The 23,297-nt window shown below is 43.2% G+C and overlaps 2 protein-coding genes across 4 annotated transcripts in view; one reads left to right on the plus strand and one right to left on the minus strand.

The window, feature by feature from the left end:
- Positions 1–9: 9 nt before the first annotated feature.
- Positions 10–14,100, minus strand: TTI1 (TELO2 interacting protein 1). Of its 3 annotated transcripts, none has more exons than XM_075845882.1 (8): positions 13,575–14,098; positions 10,329–12,566; positions 8,756–8,920; positions 7,568–7,701; positions 5,246–5,386; positions 4,878–5,082; positions 3,193–3,280; positions 10–1,363 (listed from the first exon to the last, which is right to left on the minus strand). In XM_075845882.1, the coding sequence occupies exons 2-8, from the start codon at positions 12,511–12,513 to the stop codon at positions 1,186–1,188; spliced, it is 3,096 nt and encodes a 1,031-aa protein (XP_075701997.1). In that variant the 5' UTR covers positions 12,514–12,566; positions 13,575–14,098; the 3' UTR covers positions 10–1,185. The 3 variants fall into 3 exon arrangements, with proteins under 3 accessions (XP_075701997.1, XP_075701998.1, XP_075701999.1); XM_075845883.1 differs by lacking the exon at positions 13,575–14,098 and adding an exon at positions 13,477–13,544; XM_075845884.1 differs by lacking the exon at positions 10–1,363 and having other exon boundaries at positions 3,189–3,280; positions 13,575–14,100.
- RPRD1B (regulation of nuclear pre-mRNA domain containing 1B) overlaps positions 13,688–23,297 on the plus strand; it is a 52,609-nt gene continuing 42,999 nt past the window's right edge. The window contains exon 1 of the mRNA XM_075845885.1: positions 13,688–13,919. Within this exon, the coding sequence (XP_075702000.1) occupies positions 13,769–13,919 (151 nt within the window). The 5' untranslated portion in view covers positions 13,688–13,768. The remainder of the gene's footprint in view (positions 13,920–23,297) is intronic.

The raw sequence follows: 23,297 nt of genomic DNA on the forward strand, positions 1-23,297 counted from the left end.
ATTCACAAGTTACACAATTAAATTTTTTATTACAAAAGTGCTTTTAAATATTGAAAATATAGACATATTTCCTGTAGACAACAGTGGGACTCGCAGTGAAGATCTGGAACTTCTGGAGACCATACAATACATCTGCTCTAGTAAGCTGCTACTTCATATTGTAGAACGATCACACGTATGGGGGATGTGGTCGTTTAACATGAGATTGAAACTCACCAATTCATTATGAACCCAACATGGCCAGACAGCAATGACTGGCACATCATAACATGCAAGGATTTGAGATATTGCTGGCGCTACAAGACCTCTGCCATCTTTTTGGGTTTTCCTGAAGCAAACGTCTGCTGACCTCTTAGTAAGCGGCGCAGTTTAAAGTCGGGGCAGTATAAAGGATTCATAGCCCACTTGACACAATATAATACTAAAATACGGGAAGTGACTGACGAGACCGTATTGCCTCGAGACTTTTCTGTAGTAAACGGTTTATTTTTCCGAGTTATAGGTGATCCGAGCTAATAGGGTAATGAAAACTGTGTCAGAGCAGGTCATAGATGTAACAGTTTTGTTGATTACCTCATGGACGAGTGATTTTTGAGAAGAAGACAACCCCAACAACAGACCGGATTTATTGGCCATTAAATTTATGTATTAGATTTATATCATATCTTCCAAAAATGATGGGCTGCCTTTGAGACTCTCCTTCCATTATAAAAAAGTGAATTTTCATGACTTTTGTCATTGGCCAACAAGTCCAAGAACAGCGAATAGTGAATGGACGAAAGCTGTAAAAAATATCTTATGTCCGATCCATTTTCCTGCGATTTAGACTATTTTTTTTATTTGCAGTTGCCAATTAGGAGATATTTTTTATTCGATTATACAGCTTACACCACCTCCTATCATATTAAAATGAATTTATTAAATGCAGCAACTCACAGTTGAAGATGTTTAGGAGTGAATTATCCCATACGGTGGTCCCCCCCCGTCCCCCCCCCCATGGGTAGAAAATTCCTGATGCATTATAAGAAACATATGTATCTTAACAATGAGGCACGGAAGGGGTTAAAGCTTGAAGAATCCAGAATCTGCTACAGGAGGATCAAGGCACCGCCACATCTAGGTAGTACTTATTAGGACATGGAGGGGGCGCTAAAACCTACGGAGCCAGGTCTTTGTTGCTACTGCCTAAAGTCCTTGCAGCTTTTGTAATACGTTGCAGACATTCTGAGTATATTCATCATGGGGTCTAGGCGTCCAAGAAAGTGGGACAAGACAGGAGTGGGGGACTTCTGGCGGGCTTTGCCAGTCACATAGATGCAACCAAACAATGTCTGGATCCAGCTGTGAAAGACTAAGTAATGTCCTGCATGAGAAAATCACACAAAAAGACTAGTTATAATCCTAAAAATAATGGTATCAAGCTTGTAGAAAATTTGGGTTTAATTGGATCTCATCATTTCAAGAAATGAAATAATGAGTTCCGGCACGCTCATTTGAAATTAGCACTAGGCAATATTTTCGCAGGAAAAGATCTAGATTTGGTTTTCCCGACGCCCACAGAACCTGTAAGAATCTACACATGCCCATATCCACATCTCAGGTACAGGAGAGAATTGTTAAAATAAGTCTCAAAAAAACAATCCTATCTTTGGTACATGTTCACATTTGTTATCTAATTTCTTCAAAATTCTGGATCTAAACTGCTACTGAATGTATCATCTTTCTATGGAGATTGCTTATTAATGTGCCCATAGTTATAGAGGCTCTGTCACCAGATTATAAGTGCTCTATCTCCTACATAATCTGATCGGCACTGTAATGTAGATAACAGCAGTGGTTTTTATTTTGAAAAACTATCATTTTTGAGCGAGTAATGAACAAAGTTTAGATTTCTGCTAATTAGTTTCTTAATAGACAACTGGGCGTGTTTTTACTTTTCACCAACTGGGCATTGTGGAGAGGAGTGTATGAGGCTGACCAATCAGTGACTAATCAGTGACCTGCACTTCTCATTGTTCCAGCACATTTTAACAGTGTGATTGTGCAGTGAAAGAAGCTGGGCTGGAACAATGAGAAGGGTATGCCGCCGATTGGTCACTGATTGGTCACTGATTGGTCAGCGTCACACACTCCTCTGTACAACGCCCGCCAGTTGGTAAAAAGGAAAAGCACGCCCAGTTGGTCATTAAGAAACTAATTCGCATAAATCTAAAATTGCTCATAACTTGCTAAAAAATGGTTTTTCAAAATAAAATCCGCTGTTACAGCGCCGATCAGATTATGTAGGAGATAGGGCGCTAATAATCTGGTGACAGAGCCTCTTTAAAGCATGGTAGGACTGGAATTTCGGTGTTCAATCAATTTCACCCCCATAGTATATTTATATGGGCACATCCGGAAATGCCAGTTTTACAGGGAGGTGTGAAGCTGCATAGGTGCAAAATATCAATGTGACAGATTTCTCCTGCCTAAAGCAGCCCCCCCCCCCCATGCCAGCCTCCTGCACACAAAGAGGACGTTACATATGAGCAACTGGCTGCTCACATGTAACCACTAGAGGATATAGTTGGTTGGGGATGGCACTGTGGCTGCATAACGGAAAGACACTGTAAAGGATCTGGCAGGCACAGCTTCGGGGTTAACGCCCATAGATAATCAGTCTGCACCTGCTTCTATGTCTGTGAGACTGACTCCATCTTCCACCACTCAGGGTGGCAGGCTTAGGAGTGGGAGAACCTATCACAGCCTGGCCAGACGGAGCTAGCTCCCGCCCTCTGTCTATTTATACCTGCCTTTCCTGTTCCTCCTTTGCTTGTGATTCTTCTCGTTTGGTTTCCTGGCCCTGCTGCAGCTTCTTGAACTATTGTCCTTGCTTCATATTGACCCTGGCTTACGGACTACTCTCCTGCTCTGTGTTTGGCACCTCGTACTCTCCTGGTTTGACTCGGCTTGTTCACTTCTCTTGTAACCCGTCGCATAGGGCGGGTCGTTGCAAGTAGGCAGGGACTGAGTGGCGGGTAGATTAGGGCTCACTTGTCTGTCTCCCCACCCCCGTCATTACAGACACAGCTACTGCCACCCATAAAACTATTTCATCCAAAGTACTAAAGAGACACATAATGATATCAGATGGATAATCACAGGTTACAGCAGATTAGTTGGCACTGTAGGTGTTAGCGCTTGGCGTCTCACCTGGTTGCAGCCTCCTGGAGCTGCTTGGGCTGTCTTGCACTAAGGTAGAGCATGCAGGAATCGATTACCTCCAACAAATCACTGTCACCTACAGCAAAATACAATGTGTTCATTAGTTGATGGGCCAAAGCAAGAATCTCAAGCTCGTCATAGCCTTCACCACATCCCCATGTAGTCATAGCATGACAAGACCATTTCTGCACTTCTCAGGGTGTCCTAAAGCCACTTCTTGATAGATTTTATGTCATCTCAATTTGACATATTTACATACCACTTCCTCATAAACCTCACGCTTGTCCAGTGTCACATACAGAACCACACATTTCAAAGAAGTACATTCACTCTGGATTCTAGTTCCTGAAATCTAGTTGGATTTAGGAATACCGCTTTGTGAAACCCAAGGGTCAATCTGCCTTACTAGAGAAACATGTTAACCATCTTAGAAGAAAGTAGGATACAATTCCGTAATAAAAACCTGGTGAATGGGTCCTGCATTGGTCTAATTCATCACCAGCTCTGGATTTCCAGTTGTATGGAAACTGAAACCCAATATAAGCATGTGGTTTCTGCCTGGGTGAACCATTTCTTAGTTATATATGCTTCTGTGAAAATAGAGTGGGCCTCACTGCTCCAATAAAGGTGGTCACCCAGTCTATCCCTTGTTGGGATACATTCCTCGCTCCAGTATCACGGCATAACCGTGCAAAAGTGCCAGTAAACCGTCTCAAAAACCCTGTGGGAGCCATAACAGTAGCCATATTAGTTGTCGCCGAGCTTCTCCGAAGACACAGAGAATTAAAAATTTGCGGAATTACATGTTTGACAACTTGATGAAGGAGAACAACTCGGGAACGATTTTTTTATTCTACTGGTAAATGATTGTTAAGTGGGGAACGGATTAAAAGGGAGTTGTTAACAAGTCAGACTTTGTACATTAAAGCATTACTAGATGCTCCATAGCGGTGTTGCTCAATGTTTCTAAGCCAAGTATCCCAAAACTATACCCATACAATGTGCTGCACCAATTAAAAGCACAGCATGAGGGTAGAGCAAGTACCCCCTAGAGGCATGGCATGTACTCCCTGGGGGCACATGTACCACACATTGAGAACCTAGGCTGTAAAGTACACCAGGACCTAATCAATACACGATCTGCATGTAAAATATGAGAATATTAGACTACAGAGTTGCATTAACTATTCTGCAGGCTTCAGTTCACATCTCCCAGCATTCCTTGCTGGCTCAGTGTCTGCACTCGTGATTTCCATCTGACAAGTGTTAGGGTATATTTACACAGACTTTTCAGGCGTATTTCGGGGCGTAAACGCCTCGAAATACGCTAAACGCCTACAAACATCTGCCCATTGAATTCAATGGGAAAAACAGCGTTTAGTTCAGACGGGCGTTTTTTTTTTAAAACAAAAGGAGCATGTGACTTCTTGAGCCGTTTTTGGAGCGGTCTTTCATTGTGTCAATGGAAAAACCGCTCCAAAAAACGTTTTCAGCTACAAAAACAACCCTTCGTGTATGCAGTAGCCTCTTGTTAATGCAGCTGGGGACTAAAGTACAGGCTGTAATTCAGGGACTGTACAAGTTAGAAAATGCATTGTATTTACAAAGTTACTCAACTTTTTATGCAAATTATATCCATATATAAACTGTAACTTCTGCCCTCAGCGACTCACCCAACGCCAAATCCACACAGAGTGTCCCTGAACCATCCAATATAGCTTTCTGCAACTTGAAGCCGAGAGTGTGGCTGTATACAGGTCCAGCGTGACAGCTAACAAGAGCCTGAGAGCGAAGAGATGTAAGGAAGGCAGGAAGAGCATCTTTACACACACGTTGCCGCATGAAATCTTTGCATGATGCAGCAAGTGACACAAGCATCTGAAAAAAAGGGGACCGTTTGTAAAATTGGACACACATGAGCGTTTAATATGATAATTTCCAAGACTAACGGGTGACTAAAGACAAAACTTCAGCGAAACAGAAAACTACCTAAGATATACTGTAGGTGGGCAGCAAAAAGAAAAAGGTGTGATAGATATACCTGAAAGGCTCGCAGAAGAACTAGTGGTTCATCCTGTAAAAGTCTTTTCACAAGGCATGGCCAGATTTTATGAGCCAGTGGCAGAAGAATATCTTCTTGAGAATGAAGCGGTATTAAAGAGAGACGCAAAGTGTCCAGTGCCTGCGGATAAAGGAAGAAATCTCCTATAAGTGTCAAGTTAGTTGATCAGAAACAATGGTGTAAAGGATCTGCCAGGCACAACTTCTGTGTATACGCCCATAGGTAATCAGTCTGCACCTGAGTCTATGTCTCTGAGACTGACTCCATCTTCCACCACTCAGGCTGGCAGGCTTAGGAGTGGGAGAGCCTATCGCAGCCTGGCCAGACGGAGCTAGCTCCCGCCCTCTGTCTATTTATACCTGCCTTTCCTGTTCCTCCTTTGCTTGTGATTCTTCTCGTGTGGTTTCCTGGCCCAGCTACAGCTTCTAATTATTTGATCCTGCTCCATACTGACCCTGGCTTACTGACTACTCTCCTGCTCTGCGTTTGGTACCTCGTGCACTCCTGGTTTGACTCGGCTCGTTCACCACTCTTGTTGCTCACGGTGTTGCCGTGGGCAACTGCCCCAGTTCCCTTAGCTTTGTGTACCCTTGTCTGTTTGTCTCGTGCACTTACTGAGCGTAGGGACCGCCGCCCAGTTGTACCCTGTCGCCTAGGGCGGGTCGTTGCAAGTAGGCAGGGACAGAGTGGCGGGTAGATTAGGGCTCACTTGTCCGTTTCCCTACCCCCATCATTACAAATGGACTATGTAGATCAGGGGTCTGAAACACGAGTCTCGCAGGCCGCATGTGCCCCCTGAGGCTGTCATCTGCTGCCCGCGGGCCACCTAGGGAGAGAGCAGACTGAAGGAGGAGTGCGCTGGCGCATGACGAAGCCCCTGACGTCACTGTCCATATATGGACAGTGATGTCAGGGACTTCCACAGAGCCGGAGTCCCAGAGCAGAGCTTATACTTGTGCTTTGCTCCGGGACTCCTGCTCTGAGGAAGCCCCTGACATCACTGTCCATTTATGGACAGTGATGTCATGAGCAGAGATGGAGTCCCAGGCAGAACGGCAGTATCTACAGAGGGCACTGTGGCATTATCTACTGGTGGGTGGCAGTATCTACAGAGGGCACTATCTAAAAAGGGGCTGCCCTATCTTCATATTCTTGTGTCTACCAAACGCTGCCAACTGAGTAGCCCGACTGAATTTAGCGACACTTAAATTGGATTGTTAAAATAAGCACCTGGAGTAAACTCGCAAATTTACATTAAGTTTACACCTAGCGGTATTATTATATTAATGTAGTATTGTTATTACAGTAATGTAGTATTGTACTAGTAATGTAGTATTGTTCTAATAATGTAGTATTATTATAGTAATGTAGTAGTGTTCTAGTAATTTGAAAGTAATGCGGCCTGTAAACTCCACATTTTTTTCTATGTGCGGCCCATTTACCCGGCCGAGTTTGAGACCGCTGATGAAGATCTACTTTTTCCTTATGTATATGAATAGGCATATTCCAGGCAAAACAAATAAAAACTCAAATAAACAGTGCCCATTAGATCTACTCCTTATTGCTGTAAGGCCTTATGCACACGACATAAAAAAAAATGTGCCCCCCGTATGAAATTACAAGCACATAGTGGCCTATAGAGATCTGTGTACCTTGTCCATGACTAGATTATTCACCGGTATACTTGGTCATGCTCCACCCCCTTGTGACCCAAGCTCAGTGCATAACTATCGTTTCTTTCTTCTCCCTTGTCACTTATGCTGTATTAGCCAATCATATTGCAGCAGGAGTGTAGTGCCTGTTACAGGACCTGCCGGTACTGCATGCTGCTTTATTCACTCATTAAAGAAGTAGGACATTTTTAAACCCTGTATTAAAGGGAGCACAAGGATAGTCTGCGAGTGAGAAGATCCTTTTAACATTACATGAAAACTTGTGCAGGGTTAGAAACAGGTAGTCATGTAATCTCACCCTCCCAAAGGCTGAGAAAAGCAGTTGCAGCTTAGGTCATGAACAAACTCTCAAAAGGTAAATAGATTATCTAATTTATACATTATTGCTGATGACAAGACCAACTGAGGAACTTTTAAATATTAAAAAGTACAAGACCACTTTATAATCGTCATGTGACCAACAGGGCAAGGTAAATTTGCCAATACCATGTGACCCTGCATGTGCTTGTTGATACAAGGTTGCAGCATATGTCCCGTTGTCCTGTTTTGTGTCTACTACTGAGTAATTTCCCATTTTCTCCCCCTCACCCATGGATCAGTCTCAGTGCACTAATTTGCGCTTCTGTACCTGAATGCGAAGCTGTGCGTCACTATGTGACAGGAAGTGCGTACATTTTTCTGCCACCTCTTTGGTGATCTGGACATGGGTGGGAATTGAAGGCTTCTGGTTATCATTATCTTCTTCTGAAGGGGGCAACACATCTAAAGCAATAAAAAAGGTAAACAAATTAATCTTTGACTTTAAAAAAAATTATTATCTTTTTTATCTTACCTGGACATTGGTGACATAGGGACAGTCGCATTTAGTATTTTTACTGCGGTTTGGCACCAGTGTTTCATGTACAGTATCAGCCGTATGATACAGTATAAGGGTCACGCACTACAACGCGTTCTCCTTTTTACCCAGATGCAAGCCCTAAGATCCTCAACACGGGTATAATCCTACTCCTTTGCCCTATCGCTAACTAGCGGGGTCAGCCTAAAATCTCTTGACAGACTCCTTTTAATCGACACGTCCTAGTTCTACTTCTTTAAAAAAACATTCTGCCTCGATCAGAGCAGAACCTGCGTGTATTAACACATTTATTATAGTTTATATTGGTGTGTCGCTGGTTTTGAATCGGTACCTCAAAAAAGCGAACGCCATGTAATTGTTATTTCAGTGCAGCAACAGTTTACCAAGCACAAATATTTTACTTAGTAGCCACGGACTGCTAAAAACTCATGCAGCGCTATAACTGCCTCAATCTTGTCTAGACTACTGTTGTAGTTGGTTTGGGTGAAGCTTTGAATAAAATGTAACCTCTAACACTGTACAGTATTGTTTGTATGTATATTTAAAGGAAAACGCCACCCAGAACATTCTCAAACTTCTGTGGTTTACAAACTTCAATTTCTACGTAGCACCCCTGCAGGGGAAACTAAGTATTACACAGTGCCCTTTGAAACCGGCTGTGTGTGTGTAACGCACAATCATGCGGGGTCCTCCAGAGTGAGAAATGCTCATGGTAACCAGGGTTTGTTCCGGCTGAAAGATGAGGGTCCAGAACAGAGCACCCACTTCTATTAACTCAAAATAACCTAACAGCGTTTTTTTTTTAACATGAGCTTATTAAACCAAACCCCTCTGAGGTGGAGAAGTAAACTGTATTCATAATTGTATTATTTGTATTTGGATATGAGCAACACAGAATTGACAGTATTCTTTCCATAAAGGACAGGAAGATTCGCTTAAGAGGGGGATACAATATATCACCTGCAAACTCTTCTTCTTCAACGTCTCCCTTTGCTAAATAATGTTGCTCTATATGATCCTGCAGAAACCGTGTCATCTCCTCTGCTACGCTCCCATCATGCATCTGCTGCGGAATGGATGCATTGGGTACTTGGGCAGTGATGTCCGCTAAAGGAAACCATTTACCTGAAAAAAAAAACCACACATAAGACCACTAGAGGGAAATCTGTCTTGCTAAATGCATCATAACAATATATATCTTATATTAACATTTTATATGGCGGCTGCATTCCCCAATATCAGGAGCTCTACGGATTACCTGGATCTGCATGGAAGATCCATCAGATCATGACTGAAATGTAAAACTAGCATATGAATCTTTTCAGGGGTTCCAAAACTTTATTATATTTCTATATTTAAAAAAATAAAAAATAAAAATTATATATATATTTTTTTTAATAGAAATCATATACTGGCAATTTAACACAAAATATATATGCGCTCTCTTGGTGACCAATAGCAACCTAAAATCAATAAGTAGGACAGCGATTTGTGTTCGAGCACAACGTCATTCGGTAGTTTGGGTAGCTTGAAAGTCCACTAGTAGGACTAAGGCATGTATAAAACTCTGTTTTACTAGTATCTCATGGAAGTTTGTCCCTAAGAGTAGTGTCTGAAGTGGAGCACCTGCCCCAAGAAGGTCCCCATTTTTAAACCGTTTCTTGAAAGAATGCCGCTCTGCTATTCTCCCTGACGTGTAGGAAATTGAAGGCCACCATAGGGACAGTTTAGCAGGACTAGGGCTGTCCTTGACGCTGTACGCGGTCACTCTACTTGAGACACTACTGTTAGATGCAAGCTTCCACTAGTAAAGTAGGGTTTGATAGGCACCTTAGCACTACTAGTGGACTTTCAATTTACCCAAACAACCATATTGCGACGTTGTGCTCAAAAACGTCCCTGTTTGTCTTGTTGATTTTAAGTTGCTATTGGTGATCATTGAAAAGCATATATATTTAGTGTTAAATTTCCTGTATGATTTTTTTTTAGTCTCTGTATCCCACCTTTTAGAGATATTTCTTACCACCAATCAGTTGCTTTCTCCTACAACATTTGTTGCCCCCAGTACATCGCGCTCTCCTATCGATTTCTTGCCCCAAATGCGCGTCGTCCTCTCACTGTGTTCCTTGCCTTGTATTGACATCTCCAATGTTCTTTGCCCAAAGTTCATGGCCGCCTCCTACACTGCATTGACTTTCCCACACTGGTTCTTGCCCCCAATGGAGTACCCTCCCATACACTAATTCGGTGCCCAACCATACTCTATAGCTTGCTCCCAATGTGCTGATTCTGCACTGATAACAAAAGTGCAACATGTTAACATTAGAAGAAAAGAAAAAGAAAAAAAAGAAAAAAGAATTTCTATCCAGCTGCTACAAAGACCACTATAAAGGGACAATCACCAACATTATTACACATCGGAGGCAAAACTTTTATATGTTATGGAATGGTAAAGGTAGATCGTCCCTCACATCGCATTTTTTCCTGAAGATCGATATAACAGAATTCTATTAGAACTGGACCTCTAATTTACCTAATCTTGTGACAAGAGAATTAAGCACAGGAAACAGGATCTTGGCTCCTTCATTCTGCGAATGGTCTATTGCTGGAAGGAGATCTTGGACAAGTTCATACAACAGCGGCAGGAGACTAGGCCCACAATTCTCTAACATAGCATGTAATACCCGTGCAGCACCCCCATGGCGATGTCGAAGGCGTCGGAGACCAACAGAAACTTCACTTGCTAAATAATCTGCATTGAGTTCGATCAACCGGTTGATATTTTTGTATCCACATTCTTGGCTGACGTGGTCTAAAGCCACCATTGCTGCCCCACTGACCATCAAGGAAGGATCTCCAGCTTTTTCAAGCAGTGGGTATAGAGCAGATATAAGAAGTGGGTGGAAACTGGAGCCAAGGGCCTGGGCAAAGCAAGCTATGCCCTCCAATTGCAGACAAAGCTTCCAAGCATTAGCAGTCATTTCACTAATCGCTGGCTTTGATGGACCACCAACACGAAGCAATGCCAACCGGTCTACAAGTTCATCACTGTCCTGACAGGTAAGAAGATGCCAGTTGGTGGGGTCTGTGTACTCTTCCAAAAGAGGGCGTATAGCATCCAAGAGTTCACTGACTTCCAGTGCCTGGATACCTCCATTAAGTGATTCGATATCAATCCCTGCTGCCCCTAGTACTAACTGATTCAGCACAATCACAGCAGGCAGCCTCTGTGCCCGATATAGCCCCAAGAAGTGGTCTGTTAATAAATAGAAATCTCCGTAATAACCCAGGAGCCTACAGACACTTTGAATATAGGAGAGAATATTTGGGTCCCTAAAAAAGCGGAATGTTTTCTGGTGGACTCCAGTATGTGCTATATCTTGCTGCTTGAGGGTGGCAACAGAAGAGGGAAGTCTTTCTTCCACTACCTTAACGGAGCATAAGTCTAACTCTAGTGTCTGCAGTAGAGCAGATGAAAGGCGCTGAAGGTGAGCAGGAGAATGCAGAGTAAATCGAAGTCTCGGCCCAAGAAGCTGCAGGTATCCTAGAAGAAGTGCCAAAGTGTGTAGCTTGCCTTGGTCATCCTGAGAACTCAGCAGTCTAGGAAGAGTCACGGCTAATGAATGGAGGCTCTCGGACAGCACCTCTCCCAGTGTCCTGGATGCTGGCCCTTCCTGTGAAATCTTGAGCAGAAACTCACGGGCCCTGGCCTTGACCTCAGGTCTATCATCACTCATATGTCCTACCAGTATTTGTAAGAGAGTCCCTGCTGCCTCTCCTAATGAATTCCAGCAATGAGCATGCAAGAGTTGAGCCAAGTTCACAAGAGCCAGTCGCACTTTCCAGTGCGGGTCGGCGGAGCAACGCTCTGTGATTTTTTGTAGATGTATCAATAAACGGCTAGCAGAGTGTTTCACCCAAGTCCTGTCTCTGTGCACCATAAGTTCTGCCACACGTCCAGACAATCCGGGGTATACAGGTTTCTTTTCGGATACTTGTGCTAGACTTTCATCAGACATTACCGAATTGACTGCCCCAGCCCACAGCCTGATGGCACCAGTTGTTATCCTGTATCCTTGTTTAGGGTCCCCGCAGATTATCCTTGTTAATACTGTACACACTCCAGGAAGGAAGGAAGCAAATAGATTGCCCAGAGAGGTGTCCTGCTTGAGTTCCGGCATCAGCAATCTCTCCAAACAATTCAAAGCTTCCAGTCGGATCTCCCGTGACTTCTCTTGTTCTGCAAACCTTAGCAGTAGAGTAATGGTGAATCCCATCTCAGGCAGCATGGGCGGCTTGTACAGCACATATAGTACATCAGCACCAGATGATCGGAGAAGAGATTGCACCGCTAATACCACTGCCAATTTCAGCTCCTCAGCCACTGGCGTAAGTGGGTCTGGAGGAAGACAACTGCATAACTCACTAAACATCTCCTGTAAAGAGATAGGGCTTTTTAAATAGGTGATGGAGAGAATATAGATAATACATTCAAGTACAGCTTGCACCAATCCAGGCATTTTTGGGCCAGGTGTCTTCAGGGAGAAACGCAAAGGGAAGAGAACATAGTCCAGAAGATCTTGAAGGGAAGAGACATCGGTTGAAGAGATCTGCGTTCGCAAGTTCTTTACGTTTTGCACGGTCTGCTCCATTGTCAGCTGAACGCAAAACGGACGTAGACCTTCAAATGCACTTTGTGGATAAGTCTTGGATGCCATGGCTTCTTTGCGGTCTTAGGCTTCTCTCTTGTTCCAAGCAAGTATAATAATGCCTAGGGGGGTTAGAGCATATATAGTTATAGGCATGCAATATAAACAGAAAGACCCAATAATCAAAAGTAAAGTTGTGACAAATACTTAGAGGTCCTGTCATAAGAAACAAACTTTTTAAAGGGGCTGTCCCACATATTAGCCCCCCCTTCCCCTGAGCCAGACTGGATTATTATTATAGTATAGGGTGCAGGTTATTTCACGACAAATGAAGAATACGCCACAACTACGCCAGGTTATACCTTATGTCATTTACCACCACTTCATGCAGAAAGCTGGGGTATTGCATTGATAGATATGCCCCTATGTGTGAACGAGTCCTACGTACAAGGAAATATGGGAACAAGTAACTCAGGGAGACATGTAATCGCCACCTGACAGCCAGCTCCAAATCTAACTTCACAAGCAAGCACCTTGTTATACTCCACCCAGTCATTTTACTCCCTCTCTAGTGCCAGGGAAGAAGCCCATCAATACGAGCTGCCAGTGCTTCTAGTAAACGACACGTTCCGCTCTCCATGGGGGATCAGGATTGTCACCCACTTTCTGCTTCTTTTGTTGCTATGCGACAGATCACATGCGTTTGGACCCCTGACTAGCAACTGGAAATGTAACATTGAACTTAATTACTTATTAATAATTCTAACAAGACCCTACGGTTTTAACTGGGGTTGCCCTTTAAATAACATCCCCCATAGGAGTCAACATAAAGGTTGTGAACCATTTACCATTCAAACTTATTGACGTGCGACTGTCGTATCAGGACTACATTGGCACACACACATTTTATATCTCATTGTGTTCCTATGGACAAAACTTGTCTGAAGTCGGTGCAACACTGTTATTTTGATTCTGATCCCTTAAAGTTCCCTAGCAGCTGCATTACTACTAATAGGTTAAGTGTAGTATTACGCTGTTTTATATTAATCCACTTATCACTCTGCTGTCCTGCGTCCCGGAAAACCACGCACAACTCCATGGTTAGACTCACACAACATGCTAACACTCACCTTAACCCATGGTGCAGTAGATAGGGCGGTTTCACATGTCGGAAGTGACGTCATAAATCGTGCGCCGCGCTCCTGGCATTGAACGCAGTAGTCAAGGAAACGCGTCCCTCCGTTTTGAGACACGTGACTCGCTAAGGGGTGAGAGGTCAGGCGGCCATCTTGAGCTGGGCCAGGGGGGCCCCCAACGGATAGTCATGGCGTCATTTACCGAACCAGCCCTGGAGAAGAAACTCTCGGAGTTAAGCAACTCGCAGCAGAGCGTGCAGACCTTGTCCCTGTGGTTGATCCATCATCGGAAACACGCGGCCTCCATAGTCACTGTGTGGCAGCGGGAGCTCAAGCGAGGTATCCATCTGTCCGTATTATGTGTCCGGGTGTGCTTTGAGTGGGCATTAGTACTGACCTTTACCTTCCGCGTGGCGAACAGGTGGCATGATCGTATATACTGGTAAAGAGGGGCATGGTGGCTGCAGATGATGCAACATCAGTCATATATGCTTTTCACGTAAACAGTTGCAGGGTTTAGACCAAGTTGCATTTCAACTCAGTGATCTGCAACCTGTGGCTGTCCAAGTCAGGGCACGCTGGGACTTGTAGTTTCACAGCAGCTGCACAGTCATAGATTGCAGAGCAGTGTTGCAACATGTACTATCTAGATGTCCGAGTCAGTCTGCATAGTTTTTAATCCTGTCCACATCCAGATCAACCCAAAACCCATTTGATCTAAAGGAGGGGAAGAATGATCTTGCCCCATTTACAGCCATGTTTCTGAGGGTGAATGCCACTATTTTTGGTAAGATTATATAGTGTGGGATTTGAGTGTTATGATCACTCCAGACATCTGTGATTAGGGGAAAAACTAAAATCTAGTAATAGGAGGACAGACTGGACGATCTGCTGGGTGACAGCTGGGCTCCGTGCAGGCAGGTGATCGCTGCTGGCCGCCGCTCTCCTCGATCAGGCACCCTATAAATTCAGTCCACCTCTGGCTGTTCTAGACAGAACTTTTGACATAAGGTAATGGAAGTTGATCTCAGTCAGGAGACTGCTTTTTACTATCACCATAGCAAAACAATTGCCACTGATTAAAAAAAATATATATATTAATAAGGACTAAAGGGGGTTTTACACTGGACGATTATCGGGCAGACGGGCGTTCGTATAATGCTCGTTGCCGATAATGGTCCTGTGTAAACAGGGGAACGATCAGCAGATGAACCAGCAAACGCTTGTTCATCTGCTGATCGTATCGTTTTAAAAAGCGGAAATGTTATTGTGTAAACAGGGAGATGCGTGGCCGACCTGATAATGTATGGGGACGAGCGATCGGAGTAACGACCACTCCTCCCCATACTTGTGACAGGAGCAAATGACCGCTGATCAGCTGTCTCGTTGATCGGCGCTCGTTGCATCTGCCAAAATTTGCCAGTGTTATAGAGCCTTAAGGGCATGGGGCCTATTCACCGTCACCAACAATGCACCTTGGAAATGTTGGGTAACGCCACAGGTAATCCACAAAACTGACTTGTAGCATCTACCATCTTCTTGGATGGCAGGACTATATGGGGAAAGTTGTGTCCTAGCTGAAGGCTGTAGAGGTCAGTATGTGCTTCTCTGTCTTGTGTGTGGCAAGCACATGGCACTAGTCACATAGCGGAGGTTAGCGTAGTGTAATACATTATTCTACCCGGTATAAAGGACCATTGGCATTGGTTAGAATTGGTTATGCTTTCCCTTATGATCTGCTAAAAACAAATCTTTTAGAATAAGATGCCTTCATTCCAGTTTGAACAGAATTCTGGGCTCTGTTCACATCACATTCTTGTTTTCATTCATAGTCCTTGACTTATTGTACCGCCGGTGCCCAACGTACCACATTGACTTTTAATCGGGTCTGTTGTGGTTTCCATTGATTTGATAGGAAAAATAGAATGGCGTGCAGCAGTATTTTTCCAGTCAAATATGATGGAGTCTGCAGTAGGGGCTCCTATGATGGCCTGTAACGCAGATGTAAACATGGCCGTACCCGCAAAGTTCTTATGCTGTGATGGGTCGACCTCCTTGATGCTTTGCACATTCTCCTTATTGTTCTTTCACCCCCTACTCATTGGGTTACACGACAGACTTTTTATGAAGTGCATCATTGCCAACGGGTACCCCGTCTGCTTTACATGCCATCTAGTCAGTAAAATGACAGCACCCATATTCTCAAACTGTACAGTCCTAGGTGCGTACTCCCTCCTACCTGGAGTGTCCTTTGCAGCTCTAAGTCCCCATTCACACATCCGTGCAGTATTTACAGTCCGTAAATACGGCACGAACGAGCCGCGGAGTGCCATCCGCATCTGCGTACAGTGCTTACGGTAATAAGTATAGAAGCATGGTCCGTAAATGCGAAAAATAGGACATGTAAATGTACAGGAAGGCGTCTGTGGCCGATAAAAATGAATGTGCGTATCTTATCCGCAATTGCGGATAAAAACTGTGGTCGTGTGCATGGGGCCTTAGCGCTACTTCATAGGGGCTGCACTATTTTCATATATGAAAGCCGACCACTGGCAACTTTTCAAAAAAATTTTTTAATATCTGCTTGCTTTCAGTGAATGAAAATATTCTTATTTATATCCAGAGGGTATATATATATGTTTGTATGACTATACATACTAGAGATACCAATTCCTAGATTGAGGTCTTATGTACACAACAGAGCTGTAAGCACTCGTGTGCCAGTGTGTGGTGCCTCCGTACTGCCCCATTTGGAGGTATTCTTCCTTTGAAGCAATCCTTTTAGGTGAGAATTCCTCTCTGTCTCTTCATCTTTGCCAACAATAAAAAAAATAAGTTATTCCGTTTTCTGAGGTGAGGCGCGACGTGTGATGAATTTTGAACGCGCCTCACATTAAAAGTAATTAACCCCAGCATTTCTCATTCATATTGGGTTAATGTGCGAGGTACATGATGGGGTTAATTACTATTAATGTGAGGAACATGGAGGTTTAATTCATCATCGCACCTCGTGCCTCACAATAAGTGATAGAAAGACGTTTTTTTTATTTTTTTTACAGCGTACACATCAGAAATGACGCAGAAAAATTGTTGTGCAGGTTATTACGGCCGCGCCAATACCGAATATGTGTATGTTTTATATATTGAGACTTATTTAATGATTATTTAAAAAAATGTGTATATTTTATTTTATGTAATATTACTTTATGTTTTTTATTTTTAAACTTTAATATACTGGCATAAATCATTTACGGATAGCACACAGGCAGTTTTTTTAAGGGGCCATCAATACTGGTCGTCAAAAAATAGAACATGTTCCTTTTTGGGCGTTTTCACGGCCCCCATGCAAGTCAGTAAATCTGTTCTTTAACAGATGTTTTTCAGAAAGCCATCCGCGTGAAAATAGAACAATTTGATCCGTTCTTAACGGCTGTTTTTTGGGGTTTTCTTACTGTTGTGTGAATATAGCCTTAGTGTATTTATCTGGTCTCGCTACTTTTGTTAATATTAATAAAGATTTTGCTATTTTTCTTACTGTTGCGTTGTGCGGCTGTGTACAGTATATACACCATTCCCTTTTGCTTTTTTCCTTTGATTCTGGTTCTTTTGTTGGGTATTCAGCCAAGGACCTCGTATAATATACAGACATAGTTGTGATGCCTGTCTTCTCTTATTGATGCAGAGCTAGCCGGTTGGTGTGGCGGCACCCTGCAGCCTACATTTTGGAAGGCTGTGGCTCCCTAGGTAAACTTAAAGGGGTAGTCTCAAGAATCGCCACTGAATCCCACTTGTGTGAGGCTTTAGAAGCTCCCGGTGATCAGATCAGTCATCGCTTGAAGAAGCTGCAGCCAGCAATACCAGCAGCACCTGCTGGGGAGATACAGTATTACCTGCCAACCATTCATTTTAATGGACGACCACGTAAAACATGGGTGGGCTGGGTCCACCCATATGCATTGGGGTTGTCTTCATGATCCAACCACATTTGCAGTAAAAACACATCCAACATGAAATAAATGTTTATATCTGCTTTTGAACTTGAATTTGTTTCTTAAAGGCACACGTTGACACCAAGAGTAATGGTGCTTTTACACCGCCGAATTTCCTGGCTGGTAAACAAGTGGCGATACAGCACGTCGATTGGCGCTATTTACAAGGAGCAATGATCGCAATGTATGGGGACGAACTATTTAATACAGTCGTTCATCCCCATACGTTTTACGTCTTGTCGCAGCACATCCCTGGTTTACACAGGGAGATGTGCTGCCGACTAGCGACCATTTTTTTTTCTCATAAAAGATCCGATCAGTCATTGATCGTCGACTGATCGTCGTTCGTCGACTGATCGCTGGCCTATTTCCCATGAACGCTCATTCGTCCGATCATTGGCCTGTGTAAAATGGCCACGAAACAACAATAATATAATAGTAGTGTTGTGATAACGTTACATGGGAAAAGGTTAATGAAAAACCCGTGGGATATTCGTGTCTACACGGTGCTGTCCGTATCGCAAAATCCTATTGTCAGATCACAATCCCTAATTACACAGAGCGGTTTGTGTTTACATGCAGAGGAGTTCATTAATTCCTTCCACTGAGGAAATATGCGCTCATTAGATTTCTCTTATTAAATAGGCGATGTCTGGTAGAAAGTATATGTAGGCATTTAACCCCTTAGTGACCAGCTAATTTTAGGCCTTCGTGCCAAATCAATTTTTTACATTTTTTCCATCGTCTCATTCAAAGCGCTATAACATTTTTATTTTTCCGTCGACCTATCTGTATAAAGACTTTTTTTTATTTTTCGGGTGGGCGGGACATGACAAGTTTTTTTTTTTTTTTTAATAGCACGGTTTTGGGGTACGTATAATTTATTGATTAACTTTTTTGGGGGAAAGAAAAAAAACAAGCAATTTTGACATTCTTTTTTGCGTCTTTAAATTGACAACGTTTACAGTGTGGTATAAATAACAATAACTTCATTCAGCGGGTCGTTACGATTGCAGCGATACCAAATTTATCTATTTTTTTTAAAATGTTTTAATACTTTTACACGATAACACTTTTTTCAAAATTATTTATTTTTGTATCGCCATATTTCAAGAACCATAACTTTATTTTTTATTTTTCTGCTGACATAATTGTATGAGGGATTTTTTGGGCGGGGCGACTTGTAGTTTTTATTGGTACCATTTTGAAGTACATACGACTTTTTGATCACTTTTTATCAAATTTTTTTGAATGCAGGATGAACAGAAAACAGCAGTTCTGCCATTGGGTCTTATTTTATTTTTTACGGCTGTCACCGTACGGATTAAATAATGTAATAGTTTTATAGTTTGGGTCGTTACGGACGTGGCAATACCAAATATGTGTATCTTTTTTTAACTTTTTTTCTTGTTTTTTTTCTTAGTGGGTTTTTCATATTTCTTTACTTGGGGATTTTATTTATTAAACTTTTTTTTTTTTTGGTCCCACTAGGGGACTTCACTTTGCGATCATTTGATTGCTTTTATAATACACTGCAATACTTCTATATTGCAGTGTATTATTGCCTATCCGTGTAAAACTGACAGGCAGACCTGGGTGCCTTCTGTTAGGCCCCTGGCTGCCATAAAAACCATCGACACCCCTTTAAGTTAAGGCCCATATATAAAAAAAACTAATTGTTCAAATCTGCTTGAGTTTGTAATGTTCTACTGTATAGTGTATTTATAGATCCAGTGTAAATAAGCGAAAATGTAATTGTTAAAAGCATTGATGCATCATAAAAATGTGAACTCTCACGCACCAACATTCCTCTTATTAACATTGTCTAATCTGTGATTGGTTACTGACAATCATTTCATGTTAGGGCTCATACATATGGCAGGGTTGTGTGCACGGAGCCTGTGTGGCAGCACATGGCATCCCTCCAGCTCTGTACTATGGAGCTGCAGGCAATCTGTGCGCCGCCATATGGTGCCTCTGTATGGCACCGCCACCATATTACGGAGACATTGTCCGCTGGAAGCATTAAATTCTGTATGACATTAGAGGTATACTAGGACTCCTATAGACTTATTACACAAGGCTTGTACGGAGCCGTAACGCAGCCACATGCGTGAGGCCTAATGTACGTTCGCTCACACGTAGCTAAATTGCTGCACATTTTTTGTCAGGATTTGCTGGCGGAAAATCTGCGGCGAAATACAGTAGCAGCAAAGTGAATGAGTCTCACCCACATGCTGCAAAAAAATAAATGCCTTTGGCACATTATATAACATGGGTCTTTCTGTGTATAACACCGCATACCCTCTATCTAGACCAGTGGTTCCCAAACTTTCTGAGGCCGGGACCCTCTTTTGGCCGAGACTTTTGTTTGGGTCCCTGTACGTAGCCCCATTTTGTCTGACGTATGTCAACATCATTCGTAGCTAGATGCCGGTACTTCATTCAAAAAATAAGTCCCTGAAACATCAAAAACAGCAATAATTGTGGGGGAGGGGGGCTCAAGGTATCCTGCTGCTGTGCGTTGCTGAGGCCCGACTATTGCCGCTGATGTGGGTCATGTTACCTGACCATCAGAGGTGTAGCTATGGGTTCAGCACAGGGGGTGAAACACATCTGAGTGGGCCCCCCACACAGTATAATGCTGTTATAGCTGCCCACTCACAGAATAATGCCCCTATGGCTGCCCCTACACACAATAATGCTCCTACAGCTGCCCCCCACACACACCACACTATAATGCCCCTATAGATGCTCCACATACACACAGTATAATGCCCCTATAGCTGCCCCTCCCATACACACAGTATAATGCCCCTATAGCTCACACACACACACACACACACACACACACACACACACACACACACACACACACTCTCTATATAATGCCCCTATAGCTCACACTGCATAATGCCCCTATAGCTGCCATTATACAGTGTAATGCCCCTATAGCTGACCCATACAGTATAATGTACCTATAGCTACGCTCACACAGTATAATTTCACTCTAGCTGCCCCATACAGTATATTGACCCACAGGGGCCCCCCATACCCCGTATAATGTCCCATAGTGCAGAATAAAAAAATAATTACTCACCTATCCCTGTTCTCACGACTAGTGGAGGAGATCCTTCTGCTTCTATAGTGCCTCACTACACAATATAATGCCCCCAAAGCTTCCCCCACACTGTATAATGCCCCCAAAGCTTCCCCCACTCTGTATAATGCCCCCAAAGCTTCCCCCATACATTATAATGCCCCCAAAGCTTCCCCCACACTGTATAATGCCCCCAAAGCTTCCCCCACACATTATAATGCCCCCAAAGCTTCCCCCACACATTATAATGACCCCATAGCTTCACCCACACAGTGTAATGTCCCCATAGCACCTCCCACAGTTTAATGCCCTCGCAGCTGCCCCTATACAGTATATAGATCCACAGCGGCCCCCCCCCATACCCAGTGTAATGTCCACATAGTGTCTGATAAGAAAAAATTCCCTGTTCCCATGACGAGTGGAGGAGATCCCTCTACTCCTCCGTCTGTTCATTGTGTGGCTTGGTACAGACAAGTGCGATGATGTCACTACATCACGCATGTCTGCACCGAGCCGTTCATGGCTAGCACTACATAGTGAATGCTGGAGCAAGGAGCCGTCAGCACCCTGCTCCAGCATTGGATTTAACGCAGGACACAGATACAGTTGAAACTGGGACATTGGTGAGTGGCTTTTGCGACCCCCCCGGAGGTCTTCACAAAACATCCCAGGGGGTTGCGACCCGCCGTTTATAAAACACCAGGCTAGACTATCAACACCGCTCCCCCTGTGCAGGCCAAGCTACCAGTGTGAGGAGGGGTGGATTTATACTTGCATGTTTTGCTCAGGTTTTTCTATGCAGTTTTTGAAGCCAAAACCAATTGTGGAGCATAAGGCTATGTTCACACGGAGTATTTTGGGGGAGGAATATCTGCCTCAAAGTTCCAAACGGAATTTTGAGGCAGATATTCCTCCCCCAAAATACTCCGTGTGAACAGCAATTACCGCGCCGTTTTTCGCCCGCGGCCATTGAGCGCCGCGGGCATAAAACACGCTTTCTCCTGCCTCCCATTGAAGTCAATGGGAGGTCGGAGGCCGAAGCGCCCGAAGATAGGGCATGTCGCTTCTTTTTCCCGCGAGGCAGTTTTACTGCTCGCGGGAAAAAGACGCCGACGCCTCCCATTGAAATCAATGGGAGGCGTTCTCGGGCCGTTTCTGCCGAGTTTTGCGACGCGGTTTCCGCGTCAAAAAACTCGGCAAAAGACCCCGTGTGAACATAGCCTAAAGGGGCAGAAAGTATAAAGGACAAATCCATTCCTGGTTTTAGCTTTGAAAACTGCACTAAAAAACCTGCATGTGTAAATACGCCCGACTATAAAAAGATAACCGCTGTCCCAATTGCCCAAATTTTTTGGCAGCTTTTTAATCAAGTACGGAACACATCACAATTGTTTTATGACATAACTCAAGGTCAGTATTGGGAATAAAGTTTTTCTTCTTCTTTGAAGACCTCCCATCTTTATGTGAGAATTGGTAAATAAATCATAATGCTTTGGAAATACTTTTTCTTAATCCGCCATCCCGACCCTTCTAGACGAATGCACAATAAACCTCAATACACTTAGGTATTCAGTGACCGCTCAGACAATGAATGCGCCAAACAGTGCCTATTATATGTATGATCTTCAATACACATAATTTTTCATTCTAATGGCCCTTAATGTCACTCAGTTGGGTAATTTGCTGGAGGTTGCCTTGGTAATACAAGCGCTCCAATCATTCTGTAATGTTTGATGAATCAAGTACCATCCGTGACACTTGGACTCTATCTCTGTAAATGGCTGTATCCGGTATAATACAATACAAACGTAGAGCTAATCGCAGTCAAAGAGCTCCGATGCCTTTGAGAACTGAATTGCATTTTCAGATTTAATAGTTCTCATCTGAAACACATGCATGTTAAAGGGGCTCTAAATCTTTCCTATAGATGAAGCTGGTGAGTCATAAAACAAGAATACAAGTAACTAATCTAAACCTTCTTTCCATTGTTCATCATTCTTCAAGTCTCTGAATGTAGCCAGCAATGTCAACAATAGATGATTTCATTATTGTTTCCATGGTTACGTCCAGGAACGTGTTTGTGTGTATATGTGTATTATCCACCCATATAAAAAAATCATTTTCCTCTGGTCTGTATTAGCTATACCAATATACATGCAGACTTTTGGCCATGATAACTAGAATTAAAAAAAATAAATCCACTATTTCCTAAAAGGAGGAGGATCCAGAGTGGTGGACCCTCTTCTATGATCCCCATCCATATACCAATTGGACATGTGAACAGCTCCTTTAAAGATGCAGTGAGGAGTTGTAAATATGAAGCGCGTCCCATAATGTTTACTAGGCAACCTAAATTATAAACTGGATGAATTTAAAAGTGGATGGTCAAAAAAAATAAATTGTATGTTTCTTTTTATGCAATTTAAGGGGGTCTGTTGGGCCCCATGCACAAGACCGTAAAATTTGTCTGTAATTATGGACCGTAATGACGGACCCGTTCCTTTCTATGGCTGACGGACACCTTCCCGTATATTCACGTGAAGGTGTCAGTGTCGTAGAACCTTCCGTAAAAAATAGGAAATGTCCTGTTTTTTCATTTTACGGACCGTACTCCCATAATTTATAACG

Source organism: Rhinoderma darwinii, chromosome 13 (assembly GCF_050947455.1).
Source record: "Rhinoderma darwinii isolate aRhiDar2 chromosome 13, aRhiDar2.hap1, whole genome shotgun sequence".
Taxonomy (NCBI): Eukaryota; Metazoa; Chordata; class Amphibia; order Anura; family Rhinodermatidae; genus Rhinoderma; species Rhinoderma darwinii.